Source organism: Oryza brachyantha, chromosome 3 (genome assembly GCF_000231095.2).
Source record: "Oryza brachyantha chromosome 3, ObraRS2, whole genome shotgun sequence".
NCBI lineage: Eukaryota > Viridiplantae > Streptophyta > Magnoliopsida > Poales > Poaceae > Oryza > Oryza brachyantha.
This window is the reverse complement of record NC_023165.2, coordinates 9,125,180-9,145,572: the sequence shown is the minus strand read 5'-3', so window position 1 is coordinate 9,145,572 and position 20,393 is coordinate 9,125,180. Positions and strand designations below refer to the sequence as shown.

The window sequence follows — 20,393 nt, the reverse complement described above, 5'->3', positions numbered from 1 at the left end:
TTTTTATACATGGCTCACGAGACTAACGAGCCAGCTCGAGCTTTATAACGAGCCGAGCCGAGCTGGTTTTTTAGCTCGTTACGATAACGAGCCGAGCCGAGTCAGCTCGTTATCTTAACGAACTGGACCGAGCCGAGCTGGCTCGTTATCCGGCCCTAGACACGATCACATGCATATAATAACTAAATAAAATACTTGCACCAAATCTAAAGTTTAAATGCATTTGTGCAAAAGATTACCTATGTGGACATGCTGACCTGCAAGCAATAGCACATGGTTCCATAACACCTGGCACCAAAAGCACCCGTGGTCAAACGTAATCCATTTCAGCAGCTGGCAATCAAACATGCTTAAAATATTCAATACGTACCAAGAACCGGACAACCTGCGGCTAAACCCAACAATGCAAACCCGCATCTTTTCTTAATCCAACTTAGATTTCTTAATCCAAAAGTTGCTAACCACTCTCGACCAGCTGGCCTCGCTGCTGCTGCTGCAAGCTTGCAGAAATGCAGGCACTTGGCAAGGAACATTTGCACCGAGGCCCCTACATTACCAACTAATTGCAAAAACGTCCCCCTCTACTCCTCTCATCGGCTAATTAAATCGTTTCTCGGCTCGGTGCTCTTTCTTCCTTCACTCCTCTCCCCACCAAATTTCCCCCAAATCGCAGCAGTTCGCGGCCCGCATTGCACCCGAATCGGAGCTCGCGGCCGCGCAATCTCAGATCCGTCTCTGGTTCCTGCAGGCCGTTGGCAGCGGCCGGAGGTTTTTTTCCGCGCGGGAAATGGGTGCCGTTTCGGTGGGTTCTTGGCGGTTCGGGATGACGGTGGTGCTTCTTGGATAGGGAGTGCGGCTGCGGCGGGCGGGTGGGCGGGCGAGGCTGCGTGCGATGGCGAGCGCCGCCAGGGATGGGAAGGTCGCCCCGTCGCCATCGCTGCCCCTGGCGACCCTGATCGGCCGCGAGCTCCGCGGCGGCGGCTCCGAGCGCCCGCTCGTCCGGTACGGCCACTTCGGGTTCGCCAAGCGCGGCGAGGACTACTTCCTCGTCGAGCCCGACTGCCTCCGCGTCCCCGGGGAGCCTTCGTCCGCCTTCTCCGTCTTCGCTGTACGTTGCGCTCCCTTCGTGTTTCCCCTCCGTGTGACGCGTTTTCTTTTCTTTGGTTTTGTTCGGGTTTTCCGTGATGTTGATGGCGTGTCGTGTTTCTTTTTTTCTTGGATCTGCGGTTTGGTAGGTGTTCGACGGACACAATGGCGTGTCGGCGGCGGTGTTCAGCAAGGAGCACTTGCTGGAGCACGTGATGAGCGCCGTGCCTCAGGGCATCGGCCGCGACGACTGGCTGCAGGCGCTGCCGCGGGCGCTGGTCGCCGGCTTCGTGAAGACGGACATTGACTTCCAGCGCAAGGGTGAGAGATCCTTGTCAATGCCATTGAAATCCTGGACCAATGCCGCTGCAAAGATGTTAACTTTGGGGGGTGTGGTGCAGGGGAGGCGTCTGGGACGACAGCGACGCTGGTCGTCGTCGATGGTTTCACGGTCACGGTGGCGTCGGTTGGAGACTCAAGGTGCATATTGGACACACAGGGTGGTGTGATCTCGCTGCTAACCGTGGACCATCGTCTAGAGGAGAATGTAGAGGAGCGGGAGCGTGTCACGGCGAGTGGAGGGGAGGTCAGCCGGCTGAACCTCTGTGGTGGACAGGAGGTAGCTGCTAGTAGATATTTTTGGTTCAAGAGATACATCAGGAATGCTGTGAAGGCATTTCTTTTCCTTCAAATTATGGTTTTGATGTGAACTCTTCTTGTTTTTTAGGTGGGACCTCTCAGGTGCTGGCCAGGTGGATTGTGCCTTTCAAGATCAATCGGGGATACAGATGTTGGGGAGTTCATTGTGCCAATTCCACATGTCAAGCAAGTGAAGGTGAATTTAGAAGTTTGATCCAATGCAGGAATGCAGCTTATTGCAATGAGACTTGACTGTGGTATACTTTTGCATTCTGGGTAACTATAGCTATCAAATGCTGGAGGGAGGCTGATAATTGCATCAGATGGAATATGGGATGCACTGTCCTCAGAAGCTGCAGCTCAGGCATGCCGAGGATTGCCTGCAGAACTGGCTGCAAAGCTTGTTGTGAAGGTAATTTCACATATGGTTGCCGTTTCTAGTTTGTCTTGTACTTTCTATGGTCTGCTTCACTATCTTGATCATCCAATTGGGATCCATTCAAATTGTACAGCAAGCGCTGAAGACAAGTGGACTGAAAGATGACACCACCTGTGTGGTTGTTGATATCATCCCATCGGATCATTCTTCAACACCTCCATCACTATCTCCAAAGAAAAGCCAGAACAAGTTGAGATCTCTTCTTTTCGGTAGGAGGTCACATAGTTCTGTTGGAAAGCTTGGAGACAAGTCTGCCTCATTTGGCTCCGTTGAGGAGTTATTTGAAGAGGGTTCAGCAATGTTGGAAGAAAGGCATGCATTATTTTCCTGTTGCAGTTCATGTTATTTTGCTCTGTTTAGTAGTTCATTATGCATTATTAATCATGCGCTTGATTGGCATATGTGAATTTGTTGTTGTCATTAATCCTTCCCTGATTTTCTACTTATTACTTACCCCTGCCTGGGTTTTATAACATCCCCTCTACCCCAAAATATAGCAACTTCTAGCATCCAAAATTTGTCCCAGCATCAGTAACTTCACCTGCTTCTTCATATCAACCAATCAAGACTATCTCCCATTTAATTTCTCCACCTACTTTCTTACCTCAACCAATCATAACCATCCCCTATTTAATTTCACCCCTCCTTAATTCCTGCAAAAAAACTCCAGAGGTGCTTATATTTTGGAACATAAGGAGTAATAGATTTTTGAAATGGTGAACAATTGGTGGTCTCCAACCTCCACTGCCCACTAACTGAACTTTTCCATCATAACGCATGGACTGTCTTTTCTTAATCAGCTGTCCAGTATCATTTGTGGCTATTTAGTTATTCGTGAAAAAATAGTAGAGCAATACTTCATAATTTCCATTATTCAGTAGTGTGGTTTCAGTCCCGGTTGAACTCAATGCAATAGAATCTTAGCTTGTCAAGTATATCTTGTGGGCTTGGCAACATGATAACATGTACTCGCGGTAACACCTCCCTGTTTTTTGTGGTGTCATTGCCACATCTTCTGTTTCTGATGTTCCTTTTTGTGGTTTATGGCACCTAGGGAAGTTTTAAGGAATTAACTTTTGAAACTTTTTTCTTGTTATGTTGTATTGCTTAAATATTCATGGTATTCTAGTTGGACCAAGGCAGAAGGAATTCAGTAGCTTGGTAAGGATAGATTGGTATACCTTGCTATGGTTGATAGGATTTTGAGACGGCCTCTGTTTCAAAGCAGAAGTCTTGTAACTTGTAATTTGCTTCATGCAGTTCCAGAACTTTTCGGACCTTCAACAATGGAGTATCAGTTCTGTTAGTTTGCATTTATCTTGCAGTAAAAGTTGTTAAGTCATATTTGAGTTCTATGCCACTAGAGTCCTAGACTTTAGAGCAACATGACTTTTTTGTCTTCTCAATGGAATAATTGATGGTCCAAGTTCCCAGGTAGGATAGTGCTTGAATGAACATACTGCAGCAGTAGTTAGATAGAAGAACTTTACTTGAGCTATGTCATGTGATAATTCACTTTCTGTTGAATTGATTTCCTTTTGATAACCGAGATATATTACTGATTGATGTTCTGTTTATTGAGGAAGGCCGCTCTGGTGTTACCTCTGTCCCCTCATTAGCGGCTATTGAACAGAACCTTAACAGCCTATCTATCCTTTTGCAGGTTGGGTAGGAATTTTCCATCAAAAGCAAACCCTCGCTGTGCAATCTGCCAAGTGGACCAAGCGCAATTTGAAGATTTAGTGGCAGATAATGGAGGTGGTTGCTGCTCTGCCCCATCAGCACAATGGAGCGGCCCTTACCTTTGTTCGGATTGTAGGAAAAAGAAGGATGCAATGGAAGGTAAGAGATCTAGTCGCTCAACAGCGTGCAGGTGAAATTACAAATAGGACTAACTGGTCCTTACCCGTGCAAACTGGTCAATCTGGTTCGGTTGTCTGCTGCGTGTAAAAAGAGGAGAATAATCTGTTTGTTGCTGGACCCAAGTATTATTTGGTGACACTAACTGCAATCTAGCCTGAACTGAACAAATTGGACTACTAACAATCTTCAGAGTCTATCAACAGCGCAGTTGAAATTTCTGCTTGCACTGGAAAGATAGCTCACAGGATTTCAACCCAGTAGTTTTTTTGTTTTTTTTTATGGTGAACCCTGGCATGTAAAGTGAAATGCTTAGCGTAACGTTGTATGGAGGCTATGGCAAGGATCCTTGTTCTATCTAGGAATGTATGTAATATATATATATATATATATATATATATATATATATATATATATATATATATATATATATATATATATATATATATATATATATATATATATATATCCTTGTGGAGCCGAACAAACTAATGACTTATCTCATTATCTCATATGCTATCCTAATCAACGGTACAGTCTTCCGTGCTCTACGTGGACTGATTTTCATTGTATTAGGTTTTTGGTTTTTCTTTTACCCTGTTTACTACTTTGCAATGGACTAATACGGTCTTTTCAAGTTCCAGCAAAACTAATCCAATTGAACGAGGCATGATGCGTACCTGCAAATATAAATAGTCTGGCAACAAGATCGTACCCGTGGTGTGTTACGAACTTGTGATTTTAGGGGTTTTTTTAGCCAAAGTTTGTTTTTCAGTCTTATCTTCTAGATCGCTAGGAATATGTATATAAAAGTTTTATTCATAGGTTATTTTCGTTTGTAAATATGCTGTCTGCAAAAGCCAAACAATCACCCTTTCCTTTAATTTAACTGTGAAATGTCAGTTCTATTGATCAATTGCCCTCCCCTTCAAGTCTTGAACCTCTTTGGCTGATGGTTGCAGAATAGCCAGAACTGTGAAAATATGAATCGCTGCTTTACAAAAGATTGATGCTTTGCTGGTTCACTGTGTGAGAATGATTGGTGAACGCATTCATGTGGCACATGATTTTCAGTTTCAAGTTGGGGGCAGAGACTGTAGAGGATATCAGGGTGTCTTCGGAAGTGGGGACTCATGCCAGCCAATTGCCGTGGTCTATAAATAGCTGAAACGCCGAAGCAGTTGCTCAAAGAATCAAACAGTACTACCGACTGTGGACCGATCTAAACTCATTACAGGGCATATGTATGTACGAACGGGAAGAAGTTTTTTAGCACACGGGTGTACGTACACTCATTGTTTATATACCATCTAAATAGTCATAAAAAAATATGAAAAAAATTAACAAGATAGTTTGATATGAGTTATATCACTCCACTAACATGCAAGTTTAAATTTAACTTCTACAAGTTGTAGCAAAAATAATAAAAATAATTATAAATATGCGTATACTTAGTTTTGATTTTGTTTATTTTTTTGCTACAACTCGTAGAAGTTGAATTTAAACTTGTATGTTTGTGAAGTGATATAACTCATATTAATCTATTTTATTAATTTTTTTATATTTTTTAATGACTATTTAGATGACATGCAAATACACGGGTATACATACACCTATGTGCTAAAAACTATTTTCCTTCGCTAACGAGCTTATTTCATTTCACTGTTCTCTGCAAACACAGAGAATTTGACCATTGACACAAACCATGCAACGTCCAAACAGCACTAGGTACAACGAGGGGGAAAAAATAAAATAAAGGGCGAGAGCATTAAAATAAAACAACGAGACAAACAAGCACCTTTTACACAAAGGAGATCCAGGTTTTTAACCCTAGAAAAATCTCCAGTTCGGTGCTTTCTTGTCATTTTACATGCCACAAAACAGCACAAAGATCTCGTATCCTTACCCCAATTGTACCCAACTTCTTATTGTCTTCTCTGAATGCATCACCTGACCACCACCAGCTATCTATATCTCCTCCCAAATAACAACAACTTTGTGGGTGTTAGCAGACAAACAACAGTTAGATGGACCCCCCACGCCATGCCGCCCACCCTTGCCCAGCCTCGATCTAGCTAGCTAGGTTAGCTACAATGGCGGCGCCATTACTCGGCTCCATGCAAAAGACGGAGGCAATGCACATGTACATGCATGCACGCGCCTCCTCACAACCTGGCGCCGCTGCTGGAGAGCAGCAGCCCGCACTGCTGGGAGCCGCTGAACTGCACGTCAAAAGGGTCCCTTACGTCGAAGCCGCCGCCAGCTCCGAACGACGCCGTCCATGGCAGTTCGCTGCTGCTACTACCCTGGTGGTGGTGGTGGTGGCTGCCGCTGGCCGTCTGAAGGACGTCTTCCAGTGCCTCGTTGAGTGGCTGGTACTGAAGCGGATTCAGCAAGACATCCTGTGAGTTCGGCTCACCTGAAACACACCGGAAATGGCGAAGCACCTTTGTTAGATGACGAGGGCTTTGACCTAGTTGTGACCGAACACCTGATGGAAAAGAATGGACACCTTGAGGAAGGTTCATAATCTGTGCGTTCTCTGAACCTGGTATCTGAACTTGTGTCTGGGACTGGGTAGTGGTTGGTGATGACTGGCTGCTACACTGGGACTGCACCTTGAATTCCACTATGCGATCTGGGAACTTGTAGGCGTCTTGTTGCAACTTCACCACCAAAGCCTGCAAATTAATTAGCACTATTAATTTGCCATCCAACGACAGTAACACATTCTGTGCGAGATAATTATATACTGCCATCAGAATTAGAGTAACTACTTTTGGACACTGTCCAGGTGCTGTTCATAAATGGGAATGTCCTTTCATCTGTGGCATCTATCGATGTCATTGATGGCAACTTGCAAATCCTTTTCAGAATCTCAGGTCATCAGGTGTTTACCTTCTGTGTTGGAGTGAGGGCATTCAAGGTGAAGCAGTGACTCCCAACTATCACACCGACAACCTCATGGATGCAGTTGAAGAGAAGGATTATCCCATGCCCGCTGCAGTAGGAGTAAAGCTTGTCGTCCAGAACGCACTCCCGTGCATGCTCAACGGTTGCTTCCCACATCTTGTTTGACATTCCACTGCCAAGTAACTGGAGAAATGGACATGCATGTAATATATGATGAGAATACATGAGAGTGCAAGGTTGGCAAGAGAAATGTATCTAAAATTATAGAAACTTTTTATGTAAAAGTGATGATTAATTTCTTACACTGCGAAGTCCATATTGATCCATCACCAAATTCCGGAGGAAGTCTTGAACAGTGTGAATTCCAAAGTCTGCAAGCTTCTTGTGGAAAACGCCATCTTTTCCAATTTTCTCCAAACGCCACACGTCGTCAGCTAATGCAGGAGGATGGTGCTTCTTGTAAACTGAAACACATAAGTTTGATCATTATTTTTTTCTTGTTCAACACTGTAAGAATTCTGACTAACAAAAGGTATTGTGGCAGGTTGAATGTGACTGATAAGGACTTACCTTCACCACGGTGATCCTTCACGAGAAAAGGATTGCTCACTGCTTCCTGCACTCTTTCTTCGATGGAACTGGCCCGAGATATCCTCGCGCCAAGTCTGAACTTCCTGCTTCTTATCCAACTAGAGTTGTCCGTGAAAGAAATGTCCCGGATGGAAGCAACACCTTTCTCAAGAACAATGATCACCTCACCGGATAACAGTGGCCTCTTGCCTTCCCTTTCAAATACTATGCTCTCGCTGAACTCCTTCTCAGTGTACTCCAAGCGCTCATCAGCATTAAAATCACCATCAAGGACGAGAAGCTCAACCTTCATGGAGGACAGCGGACCGGAGGTGATCGTCTGGTTACTGACAGCGTCAGTGAGAACGATTCGGAGAGGCTGCTTGTTCTCCACTTCCACTCTGTTGCCTGTGAAGAGGGTCAGAGGCAGGTTTCCCTGGAACTGCAACTTGTATCGTTTACTAGTTGTTTTTAACTGAAGAGGAAGCCTGACCAATGCAAGACAAAATCTAGTCAGGACTCATTCCAACCACATAAACAGGAACATCTGAGTGGACATTTTTGGTAAAATAGATTTAGCAGTCAAAAGTTAAGAGACAGCACTGAACGGACAACATGTATTCAGAAATAAGCATGAGTGACAATTTGAAGGAATTTTAGCAGCAACATGAGCAGAGAATTTAAGTTCAGAATGTCCCATACGACAGTAACACTGAATGTTCCAGAAAAGAATAAAATTCACAGACAACAATGAGAAAAAAATTAACAGTGTCATATCTGCTCTACGTAGTCATTAGTAGTGCCACAGCAATAAATTAACTTGTGTAATGTTTCAATGGACACAGAGGAACTACTACTACTACTATGAAACACCGAATACACATAGGGATTACCTGTGTGCAGAATCAATGTGCCGGATAAGAACATTCTGCACCTCTTCCTGCACCTGAATCAGCAGAGTGACACCATTAGAATTTAGAATTCAGCAGAATCTAACTCAACAGGCAGCTACCGTGTAGCTGCTACAGAAAGTTGCTTACAACTCTCCGCAGAAATGGCTCCAGCTTGGGCAGATGCCTCTGCATGTACTGCGCGCCAATGGCCTCCTGCATCGAGCTATTACTGAACGGGGAGCAAAACAAACAAGGGACAAGCGTCAGTCAGAACCCACCACATGAATCCCAGGAATTGGACCTAAATGTGATGCAATGCACTTCACCCACTTGATGAACGTTCGCCGGCGCTTGGCATCCGGGCAGGCGAGCTCGTCTTCGTCGCCGTCGACCACCTCCTCCTCCACTTCCAAAACCCTCTTCAAGTCCATCAGTGCAATGCAGCTCGGACCAGCACACTACACTACACTACACTGCACTGCAGTTGAGCTGAGTTCACCTGAGGTGAGCAAAAACCGCCGTAAAACCCTGGGCAGAGACCACGTCGGCTATAAATAGCGGCGCGCGAGGAGAGGAAGCAGCGTGGAAGCTTCTCCCCACGGGCGGCGGGCCGGGGGGGTCGGTCTCGTCACGGACACGCTCCCGGTAGGAGGAGATGGCGAGCCCGGCAAAAAGATCGCAAAGCGGCGAGCTCTCATCAGAATCCCTAGAAATGCCAAGATTCGGCCACACACCACCACCACCAACCTCCGGGCGGGGGAACGCCCCCGCCTTTTCTCCTCCCCCTCCCCTCGGCTCCTCTCTTTCAGTGCCGTCGCCAAAAGGGCGCGGAATTTTGTCAGAAAGCGGCAAAGCGGCGAGGTCTCTCTCGGCTGTGGCTGTGCGGTCAGAGCCCCCCGCGGAGGTGTTCGACGGAATGGGCAAATGCCCGGCCCATCGGGGGGCGGGCCGTGGCGGTGCACGGCTGGATTGGAGAAGCTTCGAGGAAGCAGAGCGGCCATGGTGGTGGTGGTGGCTACTACGGGGAGGATGGGTAGTAGGCTTTCGGGGAATGAAAGATGGGTACAAAGGGGAGCTTTTCGCGGCCACCGGAGGGAGGGAAGAAAGGAGAGAAAGCAGAAAGCGGAGGCGGACGGGGTGCAAAAACAGAGGGCGGGTCGCGGGTGGCATTCTTCCTCTCGATCGCGCCCGCTGCATGGCGTTCGTGTGCGTGTACGTGTGCCCCTGGTGTGCACGGCGACATGGGAGGAGGGGAGGAGGATGAGGTGATAGGGCCTTTTGCATTTCCTTTCTTTTCCAACTTTTATCTCCTTTGCTCCATTCAGCCGTGGAAATGTGGAACAAATTGAACGAAACACTGTTGATCAGTTCATGATTGGTGCCTCTGAAAATCACTGGAATAAATTGAACGAAACACTGTTGATCAGTTCATGATTGGTGCTTCTGAAAAATCACTGTGTTGGAACTTGGAATGGAGGAATTGGTGTGTTCAGGTATAATTCAGTTCAGCTAGCAGTTCAAACGATCAGGGGGTGTATTGTTTGTCCTGGCTCATGAGCTACAGAGTATCAGCACTAATTTAATTCGATATCCTGCACGAATGAATGCTTCTCCATGCACTGCCTGCTTCTTCTTCTTCTTCTGCTTCTTCTCCGCAGATTTCCTGATGTGAAATCTGCAGGTATGCAGTGGCCGACTGGCCATGCAGACGTGCAGTGCATGCAGATCAGGCAATGGATTTCTATCCTCCCCCAAATTCCCGAAAAGGAATCCTAGAAAGCGTGAAGCCAGGGCATCTGCAGGCACAGACGACACACTCTTCCCCAGGATAACGAAGCAGACATGGCGGCAGGGGGAGCGCAGCCGCTCCTCGCGCTGGTGGCTCAGCTCAGCTTAGCTCTGTCTATCCTCTCGCCTTTGGCCCTAAAAACTGAAAAGCGGCTTACATCATGCTACTCCTCCGGGGCTTTCTTCCTCTTCTTTTTTCTTTTTTTACTTGAAAACACTGCCATTGCTGTCTTCAAATCTCCCGGAAAGCAAATTCAACCAAAGTGAGGCATCCTAGCTCCTCCCCTCGTCCATGTGGGAAGAAAAAGGCGGGTCTTTAAGCACACGATGCTGATTCTCCCCCCGCCCGCTTTGGGCGCGCGCTCTTACCCCTGCTGTCGCTAGCTCGCTCGGCGTCTGGGTATCCGAGGCAGGCGAGGCAAGCAGGCAGGCTTGGGCGCTTGCTGCCTTGGTCGTCAGGAGACATGGCCGACACGCAGGTGTGCACAGAGAATTTGCTGGTACTATACCCTGATGTGATGCTGCTCCTAGCAAACTGGATGGAGCCCTGGAGATCTGTAGAAATTACTGTTTTCGTGCCTTGATTTTTTACTGTTCGCCAACCTCAAGCATGTCTGCTTCACTCCGAGTTGCTCCTAATTGTTTTTTACTGATACAGATAAGGGCAAAGAGGTGACTACAGGCTACTCTGAATACTGAACATGCAAGCTTCGTTCTTGCAATGCAGACAGAAAGAGCTTTCCAGTCAGCCTGATCCGGCACATGAAGCCGACAGTAACCCTACACAAATTCCCAGTGGCAGAAGCATTTACTGACATCTAAACTGAAACAGAAGGGTTTAGGGCTTTACGTACAGCCCAACTTGGCAAATTATCATCGATAATCCATATGATAATGATCGGGAAGCCCATGGGCTATGTTTATCCCCACAAATCAATGGTGCCAACGTGCTATGCACTTCCTGTGCCAATGCCACGGCCCATACTAGACCGTTTGGACAAAAAAGCCCATTCGGCACGTCACCTGGCTGGCCACTGCCACGGCCCATACTAAAAGCTGAAGAGAAGATCGAATGAAGGCGGCAGCGGGGAGAAGAGTCGTCAGCGGCGCGGCGGCCTATCTAGTAGGACACGGCGGCGGGGAGCGGGGAGTGGCGGAAGTGGCAGCGGTGGCCGTAGGGGCAGCCGGAGGCGGCGGCGAACATCTGGCAGGGGAGGGTCTTGTAGCGCGGGTGGCGGATGACGGGGCGCAGCTCCTGCAGGCCGTGCGCGAACCGGCAGCGCTCGCCGTAGGGGCAAGCGCCGCGCTCCCACTTGTTGCACAGCTCCGTCTTCGCTGCGCCCTGCCTGTACGCCTGCACCTCCACCTCCCCGCCACCGTCGCCGTTGTCATCCTCCTCCTTCTCATCCCTTGCTGCCGCATCCTGCAGTGGCCATTTCCCATCACAAAAATCAAACAGATGGGTGTGCAATCTGAATAAAATTTCTCGAGATTCGGTCATTTGACTCGTCGAAATCAAGAGATTGGCATCTGCTGCAAATGCAAATTAGAATTGAGCCTTCTCAATTCAACATACTCTGATGCGTCTATCGTTGGCTTCGTTGCTAAATCACAAACAGGGCATCACATTACTAAAGCATGTGTAATTTTGCAAGGTTGAATGCTGACATTGTTACCATCTAATCACTAAATCACAGCGCAAGCCATTTTGCAAGAATTAGAACTCCTGACTTTTCTGTGAGGGCTCGTGTGCAATATCCGACGAGATAAGCGAGCAAGGAATTGGGGGGGGGGGGGGGTGCGCAGGGCGCTCACCTCGGTCGCCTGAGAAGCGCGAACACGGAGGCGCTGTGGCTTGGACTGGCCCTGCGACTGCTTCAGTGAGAGGTAGCCCGGAGAACGAATGGAGATGCTCTTCGGTGCGCCGGCCTGTGCTGCTTCCTCCTCCGCTTGCTTTGGCGAAGCCACCGCTGACGCCTGCTTCCGCTGCTCGGTCTCGAGATCCTCTAGAAGGAGGGAGAGGTGAAGGTTCTCGGCGCCGAGACGGAGGCGCTCGCGGCGGAGGTCGGCGATCTCGGCCGTGGCGTCGCGCAGGCGGAGGAAGCAGTCGTCGTAGCGCTCGGCGATCGAGCGCAGGAGCCTCTCCGCCTCGTGCACCTCGCGCTGTCGCTCCGCCGAGGCACCGAGAGCCGAGTTGTAGCAGCCGCTGCGGCCGTCGGAGACGCACGATGAGGGTGACTCGAGTGGGTTCTCCTGAGGTGACACCCATGGCAGAGAGCTGAGGACGCCAGCGTTGCCGACGCGGCGGCCCTCGGAGACGCACGATGGGGCCGAGACGAACAGCTTCTCAAGCGGGAACGCCCTTGGCGGCGAGCTGAAGTCCCCTCCGCGGGCGTCGGAGACGCACGATGAGGTTGACTCGAGCGGCTTCTCCAGAGGTAACGCCCATGGCAGAGGGATGAGGCCGCCATCGTTGCCAACGCCGCGGCAGTCGGAGACGCGCGATGGAGGCGGGTCGAACAGCTTCTCAGGCAGGAACGCCCTTGTCGGCGAGCTGAGGCCACCTCCGCAGCCGTCGGAGACGTATGATGAGGGCGACTCGAGCTGCTTCTCCAGAGGTGACTCCCATGTCAGAGAACCGAAATCGCCAGCGCCGCGGCAGTCGGGGACGCACGATGAGGGCGACGTGAGCGGCTTCTCCAGCGGGGACCCCCGTGCCGGTGAGTTGTAGCCACCACCTCCGCAGCCGCCAGAAACGCTTGAAGTAGGCGAGCTGAGCAGCGCCTCCACCATCGATTGCCAATTCGGGGAGCCAGGGCCGCCGTCGTCGAAGGAGAAGCAGGACGAACTCGCCGGCGAGAGGAAGCTGAGCTCCCCCTCCATCACCTCGTCTCCCGGGAGCCCAAGCTGCAAATAGAGCAGCAGAGAGATGAGCTAGGGTTTGGATCGAGTCATCGAGAGCGAGACGACGACGAGCACGCGGCGGTTACCTTCCTATCGCCGTCGGGCCAGGGAATTGGAGGGAAGCGGAGGTAGTTGCTGTTTGAGACTTGGGGGAAGTGACTTGATTGCCCCCGCTTTATATAGAAGTTCCAGAACCTTTCACTCCTTTAGACCTTCACCGTTGCGCTGGCATTGACATAATAGACAGCTGTAATTGAACTAATAAATGAGATGATAAACTCTTTGTTTGTGGTTAAAAACCTTAATGTATTAAACTAGTTCGTTCAGTATTATTTGTTAATATTTTAAAACAAATATGGCAGGGATTGATCTACCACCGGAGCTAGGGGCTTTAGCCCCTCCTATTCGATTTACGTTAGTGAAATCCCCCTTAACCCCCGTAATAAAATTTTTGATATTACTGAATTAAAAAAAATAGTTGAAAATAATTTTCTTTGATCCAGTCACTTCTAATAATTTTTCTTCTTGATCCGTCGCTGGAAGATGGTATATTCTAGTCCGAATAAGCAAGCGATCAACCGATGCTAGAGGATTTGCTTGCGTGCGAGCTTTAGTCTGAATAAGCATGTGATTAGCTAATGCTAGATGATTTGCTTACATGTGAGCATAACAAACGTAAACCGCAAAAACACTTCATACATTTAATTTTTCTATACAAACACTTTGTCTTTATTGTATATAAAATTTTTTAGTGTATAACCTTTATAAAACCAACTGTCTAATATGATATTTTTAAAGTGTTTTTTACTGGATGTTTCATATGTTAAATTTGTTTTCATGTATAAATTATATATATATATATAATTATATATATAAACACAAAGTATAAAAAATGTGTAAACTTTCTAATCATACAAAGTATCCACACAAGATAATAAAACGTTCGTCCATTAGACCATCCCTCGAGTAAACTTATGGACTACACAGCTTATAAAATTCACCTACAATCCTCTAAGACAGGAGTATCGGAGAGCCACAGATAGTCAAGAATGTTTCATTTCTTCCTGTTTGGAAACCAGGCCATGTCTCCTTACATCTTTGAATAAATGTACGTCTAATTAATGATTCAGACTTGTGAAGAGGGGCAAAGTATCAGTACTAAACTAAAAATGATTAACATCATGGTAACAATCAGGCCTGACTTATTCTGTCGTTGGAACAACATATGAGCTGGAATCTTAAATAACAGCTCTGGAATACAATGAAATAATCCAGGTTTCAGGTGATCCTTCCGGCCAGGCAACTGGAGTTATTTTTCAGAGCGAGGGGTTGGAATATCGGAAATTCGGAATGACTTCTCAAGGAGCTGGGGGACGGTTAGTTTCAGCTCGAAGGTCAACTTCTGGAGCACATAGCAGAGGGTGGTCACATCCTGCATTGCTCGGTGAGCACTCCCTACCAATGGGATCTTGTAGTGCTCCCTCAGACTGTCTAAAGATGCAGACTTGAGTTTGAACCCTGCAAAAAAATAACAGGCAGGTTTTTAGTTTCAATCACTACTTTGCTCCAGTATTATGCCTCCTCGTTCTTGCAGTAAAACACAAAATATTTCCTCCACCCAAAAATAAGTTCATCTCTAGCCTACAACATTTATTCCAAAATAAGCTCATATTTTATCCCCTCACCTACCCTTACCTCCCACCCGCTAATACTACTTCTCTATTAAAGGGCACTTTGATCTTTTCTCTTCCATACTAATTTGAATCCCAAGTGCTACAAACGAAGTTATTTTTGCGACTGATGAACTAGAATCCAATGACAAATAGTGAAAACTTTCTTAGAAGACCTAACATTGCTAGCTTAGTTTTATTTCTGCCTCCTAATTTCAAAATACTACCTCCGTAACTAGAATCCAATGACAAATAGTGAAAACTTTCTTAGAAGACCTAACATTGCTAACCTAGTTTTATTTCTGCCTCCTAATTTTAAGATACTACCTCCTTTTTATATTGTAAGACTTTCTAACCTTTCCTAAATTCATTAATTGATGAATGTATAAAATTTATATATATGTCTAAATTCATTAGCATTCATATAAATCTAGGCAAGGCTAGAAAGTCTGACATTATGAAACGGAGGAAGTAACAGTTAAAATCACATCAACATTTATGGAAAGTTGGAGCTAGAACAGCAAAGTTATGTTTGGTTTGCTAGTTCCTTCATAAATATCAGGGTAAATTACACATAATTCTAATCTCTAGCACTGCAAATTAGCCAGAAAGTTAAGTTCATGCAAGTAAACAGAACACTTGACAAAAAAACGTACCATCAGAATCAACCAACTGTTTTGCAATAGGAAGTGTATCTACAAATAGCCAATCGCCAGGGATCTCTATTTTACATCGTTGGAATTCATACATGAGAAATGGTACATCAAAGGTACGCCCATTATGAGCGACCCACATAACTGGTTTATCAGCCATTTGACGACTCCAAACATACTGTAATAGGATAGGGATAAATTCCCCAAATCTGCATAGCCAGAAAAGAGAACTTCTATAATTATTATAAACCATAAAAAATTTCAAATATAATCAAGTTTTGGCATCCTAGTGCTCAATGACTGAAGCTTATTAGAAAGGGAGATGATTATTCCAGAAAAAAGGAAACGAAATTTTGATATCAGTACATGTTTCTTCTAGAACTGAATTTTCGGAATATCAAGAGGGAGCCCTTTTTTCAGAAGATATCATCACGAATTCACTATTAAAAATGGCAGGCAAATGGTTGCAAACATGGAAAAGACAGTGCACTATTTTCTCTCGGATGCACTTTTAAAGTTTTACTTAGCCATACCTTGGTATATCTGGTTTGCTGACCATGCTGCTGCTAATACCATGAACATATGCATTTTTTATATCTTTATCCGGATTTATGAGTGTCTGTATAGTGCTATTTTTTCCTCCCATAAGATCACGAACAGCAATTTCAATGATTCTATCATGGCGGCGTGAGAAACCTGTAGTTTCAATATCAAAAACAAGGATGGTTGCAGGCCAATCAGCCTTCACTCCAGAAACCTTTTCCTGACCATCATAGCATTGAAGTGATTTAAGGTGCTGAAGATCTGATTGCTTGAGCACTTCGATCGATGACTCAACTGATTCACCATGCAAATGACGGCTATTGCTGAATGACTGCTTACTTTCTTTTCTTGTGCATACTATCGTACTGATTAGTCGAGTTTTATTTCCTCCGTTCTGAAGTACAGCTCTATAGATTAATCCATATTTAAGAAATCTGCTACAACAACTATTTCCTATTGAATTCCTTAGTAGATGGAAGTTCCCACAGAAAATAGAATATAAAGACATTGCCCAAACAGTGTAAATGGAGCATTAAAGATATTCCAACTATTTATATGTAGAAGCTCGAGATCACTGAATACAGAATGCGCCCTCACTTTAAACCTGAAACAATTAGCAAATAGTCACTTTATTTGGCAAAACTAAACTAGCCAGAGCAGAGATATGAAAGAATACAGCCAAACAGAAAAGAAAGCAGCCATTGTATGCTTTGAGCCTGTGACACATCAAGTCAGTGAAAGCAACCAAAAAAGCGTGAAGATGGCAGGCCATGCAATAATCCAGTAACAACTTTGTGTGTCACATTGAGAGACATAAGAGCACCAAAATCAATCAGAAAACAGAGAAAAAGAATCCAGAAGAGGATCTTTTGATCTTAGTACTGTGGATAGGCTATAAGCCTGTAGGACTAAGTGAATGTAACCAGAAATAAGCAGCAGCTGTAATCTTCTCCATAGGTATACTTGTACATACTTGGTGTGCGCGTCTACAGTACACAAATTCATGTATGTGTGTATGTGTGCTGGTTTACCAATATTTCCAATGTTCCATGTGACCTGCTGCACAGAGAAAATGGCAATACCATGTAATATAGAGCCTCATATGGCATAGACCACCCATGGCTTCACAAGGAAAGTAGTAATATCCAATGGTTTCACTTATATCTCCACTCAGAACTGTTGATACAATGATCTGTGCTGCTCTACAGTACTTACCAACAATCTTTACAAGAGCAGCATCTGCTTCCAAAATAGGAATTACCAATAATCTTTACAGGAGCAGCATCCTCCTTCAAACCGGTGAAATCGAACTCTATCCCTCATAATTATAACACGAGAAAGTACCTTTGAGACTATCTTCATCCATTCATGACAATCAGTGCAAGTCTGCAGATTCTTTGACACCATTATCTCTGTTCCTGGGACTGTCTTAAGGATACAATATGCCACCGCTAGCTTCTCACTGTGGGCGGTAAGGTTTTCTTCTCTTTCCTCCTCAGAGACATCTTTCAACACTAGTTCAGTCAATGGAGTATACCCTACACTCTTGGCCTTTTTTGATAACCGATGCAACACTTGGTAAATACCATCAGTGTCAGGATGAGATCGGTCACCAGCTTTAAATTCATGGGTGCTTCCCCTTATCTCAACCCAACTCAAGCCCTTGCTTTTCCTAATTCTCTTTTTCTTCCTCTCTTTCCATACCTCCTCTGAATCTTCCCATCTATTCGCAGACGAGTAGATACTTGAAAGAAGGGTATAGTCACCACTGCCCTGGCAAGCTATCTCCTTGATGGTGATCTCACCTAGCTTAGTTTGCCGGTACCTGCAACACGCACTGAGTAATGCCCTCCATATCACAGTATCAGATTTCACATTCATTGACTTTACCAAGTCATATGCTTCATCCAGTAGCCCAGCTCGTGATAAAGTATCCACCATTGCACCATAATGTTCAATCTTCGGAGTGATACAATACTTTGTAGTCATTACTTGAAAGTATCGGCGAGCCTCTTCAACCATGCCGCAATGGCTGCATGCTGTCAAGAGTGCAACAAATGTAACCCCATCAGGAACAAGACCTTCACTTTCCATCTCAAAGAAGAACAATACTGCATCAGATCCAAGACCATGTGCTGCCAGGCCACCAATCATTGTGTTCCATACAGAGACATGGTTTCTCTTAATTGTCTTGAATATCCCAATGGCCACATCAATTCTTCCACATTTTGCGTACATATCAACAAGTGCTGAACTTAAAATATGATTCATTTCCAACCCCAGTTCAGCCATTAGCTGATGAACCCACACACCATAACAGCGGGCACCAGCTTGAGCACAAGCTGATAGAACTGAGGAGAATGAGAAGCCATCAGGCACAAGACCTGAATTGACCAACTTGCTGAAAATATTCATTGCATCTTTCAAGTACGAGTTCCTTGCTGCACCTGCAATCATTGAATTCCATGAGACCAAATCCTTGACAGGCATTCTCTTGAAAATCTGATATGCCTTGTCTATCTGCCCACACTTCAAGAATCCTGTGAGCATCAAGTTACCATAAAAGGGGTCGGCATTCCACTCAACCGTTAGCCAAAACAGTTTGCATGCTTCCGTCATGCGATCATGATCAATGTATAATTTGAAGAGATGAGTTGTTATACTTTGATTAGACAGCAGTCCAAGTTTAACAATCCGTGAATGGATCTCCATCGCAGCATAGAGATTCGAACATTTCGCACAAGCCTTGAGAAGGAGCACATATGTTCTGTAATCAGGGCAGAAAGCAGTAAAACGGAGCATACTGTTGTAATCTGTCAGTGACTTTTGTGGGGATCCTTTCTCCAAAGAAGCTCGGAGGATGGCATTAGTATATGGAAAGACGGCTCTTACTGGATATTTCCTCAAACAGTGCGTGTAGGACATGGTGCAAATAAGCCTCTCAACCGTGATCACTACAATGCAGACACAAAATTGGCAATTTCACCAGGCAGGTAAGTGTATAAAGATTTTCTGCAACCTACTAAATTCACACAGTACCATATATAAGATACATGACACAACCATCCATGCAAGCAAACCCGGTCGACTAAAACTCTAGACGACGGATCAAAATGCACGAAAAGAAGAACACCATCAAAACCAACCACGAGGCCAAAAGAAACATGGCAACGCCCAACGCAGCCCAGGTGCTCGGCGGAATGCCTGAACGAAGACTAACCAAAGCAGCGAGCCAATGCGCAGCGGAAACAAAGCAAGAACGCACCTGAGCACCCCCCGCAGGGCCAATCAAGATCCACAGAGGCGGCGGCGGCGGCGGCGACGACCGGGTTCAGGGATCACGGAGGAAGGAGGCAGGACGAAGCAAAAGAGAGGGGAAGCGACCGAAGCAAGGTATATTCCCCCTGGGAGATGCGCCGGGAAGGGAGGGGGGGCTCAGGAACGGGCGCCCATGGGCGGGGTGGTTCGGGGGCGAGGAGGAGGCGCCCGCTGTTGGCGGATCAACCGCACCGCCAGCGTGGTGGGGGATGGGAGGAGGAGGGAGAGAGTGGCGCTTCCGCTTCCGCCGCAAGTGGCAAAAAGACAATACGGCGTGCGCTGCTGCTGCTTGGAGAGAGAGAGAGAGAGAGAGAGGGAGAGGGGGGTTTGCTTGGCTTCGAAATGGTTGGCTAGTTTTCAGTTGCTTCCAGGCTCGGCGTTCTGCCTCTGCACGTGGTCCGTGCCGTTTTGTTTACGGCTGTGGGCTTGCTGTTGGGCTGGGCTTAATGCTGTTGGGTTTTGGGAATTGGGAGAAGGCCGATACGCCGTTTTTGGAGAAAAGGTCATTTTTCCTCCCTCAACTATTTGTACCATCTGAATCACATTCCTTAATTGTTAAAACTAGATCAAATTACCTCCCTAAATGGTTTAGACAGTGGTTTTATGGTATACAGTGCCTACGTGGCATTTTTGCCCGTTCTTCATTTTTAGCTTACATCGATGTTGTATAACAACAACAAAAATATTAAAAATAATCTCCACTCCCCCTCCTCTCCATCTCGCTAACGTATGAAGAACGTTCATCGGTGTATGAGCCACGCTTGACCGCCGCCCACATCAGGGCTACGTCCTCCGCCGCCTCCAGCCGGACGCACTCACGCTCGATCTCCGCCGACCGCCCAGTCGTCGCAGGTGCATCCTACGCTCGTGGCGGCTCTTGGTACGTCCAGCAAGAGCAGGAACTGTCTGCTAATTTTTCGTTTTTCCGTGTCCAACATTTGACCATTCGTCTTATTTGAAATTTTTTTACGATTAATATTTTTATTATTACTAGATAATAAAATATGAATAATACTTTATACGTGACTAATTTTTTAAAGTTTTTATACAATTTTTTAAATAAGACGAATAGTCAAATGTTGGACACGGAAAAACGAAAAATAAAATTATTATGGGA

At 46.0% G+C, this 20,393-nt stretch overlaps 4 protein-coding genes across 4 annotated transcripts; 1 reads left to right on the top strand and 3 right to left on the bottom strand.

The window, feature by feature from the left end:
* The first annotated feature begins 581 nt into the window (after window positions 1-581).
* Window positions 582-4,387, top strand: LOC102718441 (probable protein phosphatase 2C 33). The gene is made up of 7 exons (XM_006649884.2): window positions 582-1,108; window positions 1,236-1,407; window positions 1,488-1,705; window positions 1,814-1,921; window positions 2,012-2,137; window positions 2,238-2,476; window positions 3,828-4,387. The coding sequence occupies exons 1-7, from the start codon at window positions 893-895 to the stop codon at window positions 4,039-4,041; spliced, it is 1,293 nt and encodes a 430-aa protein (XP_006649947.2). The 5' UTR covers window positions 582-892; the 3' UTR covers window positions 4,042-4,387.
* A 1,802-nt stretch (window positions 4,388-6,189) lies between these two features.
* LOC102718160 (calmodulin-binding protein 60 B-like) lies at window positions 6,190-8,831 on the bottom strand. The gene is made up of 8 exons (XM_015835166.1): window positions 8,731-8,831; window positions 8,548-8,629; window positions 8,401-8,453; window positions 7,508-7,995; window positions 7,241-7,401; window positions 6,923-7,120; window positions 6,537-6,705; window positions 6,190-6,443 (listed from the first exon to the last, which is right to left on the bottom strand). Exons 1-8 carry the CDS (start codon window positions 8,829-8,831, stop codon window positions 6,190-6,192), a joined length of 1,506 nt encoding a protein of 501 aa, XP_015690652.1.
* A 2,118-nt stretch (window positions 8,832-10,949) lies between these two features.
* LOC102722480 (putative zinc finger CCCH domain-containing protein 21) lies at window positions 10,950-14,176 on the bottom strand. The gene is made up of 5 exons (XM_040521550.1): window positions 14,169-14,176; window positions 13,179-13,251; window positions 12,583-13,095; window positions 12,004-12,498; window positions 10,950-11,611 (listed from the first exon to the last, which is right to left on the bottom strand). Exons 1-5 carry the CDS (start codon window positions 14,174-14,176, stop codon window positions 11,309-11,311), a joined length of 1,392 nt encoding a protein of 463 aa, XP_040377484.1. The 3' UTR covers window positions 10,950-11,308.
* LOC102717881 (pentatricopeptide repeat-containing protein At5g50990-like) lies at window positions 14,131-19,584 on the bottom strand. The gene is made up of 5 exons (XM_015834377.2): window positions 19,224-19,584; window positions 17,220-18,912; window positions 15,949-16,482; window positions 15,419-15,624; window positions 14,131-14,610 (listed from the first exon to the last, which is right to left on the bottom strand). The coding sequence occupies exons 2-5, from the start codon at window positions 18,881-18,883 to the stop codon at window positions 14,402-14,404; spliced, it is 2,613 nt and encodes an 870-aa protein (XP_015689863.1). The 5' UTR covers window positions 18,884-18,912; window positions 19,224-19,584; the 3' UTR covers window positions 14,131-14,401.
* Window positions 19,585-20,393: the final 809 nt, after the last annotated feature.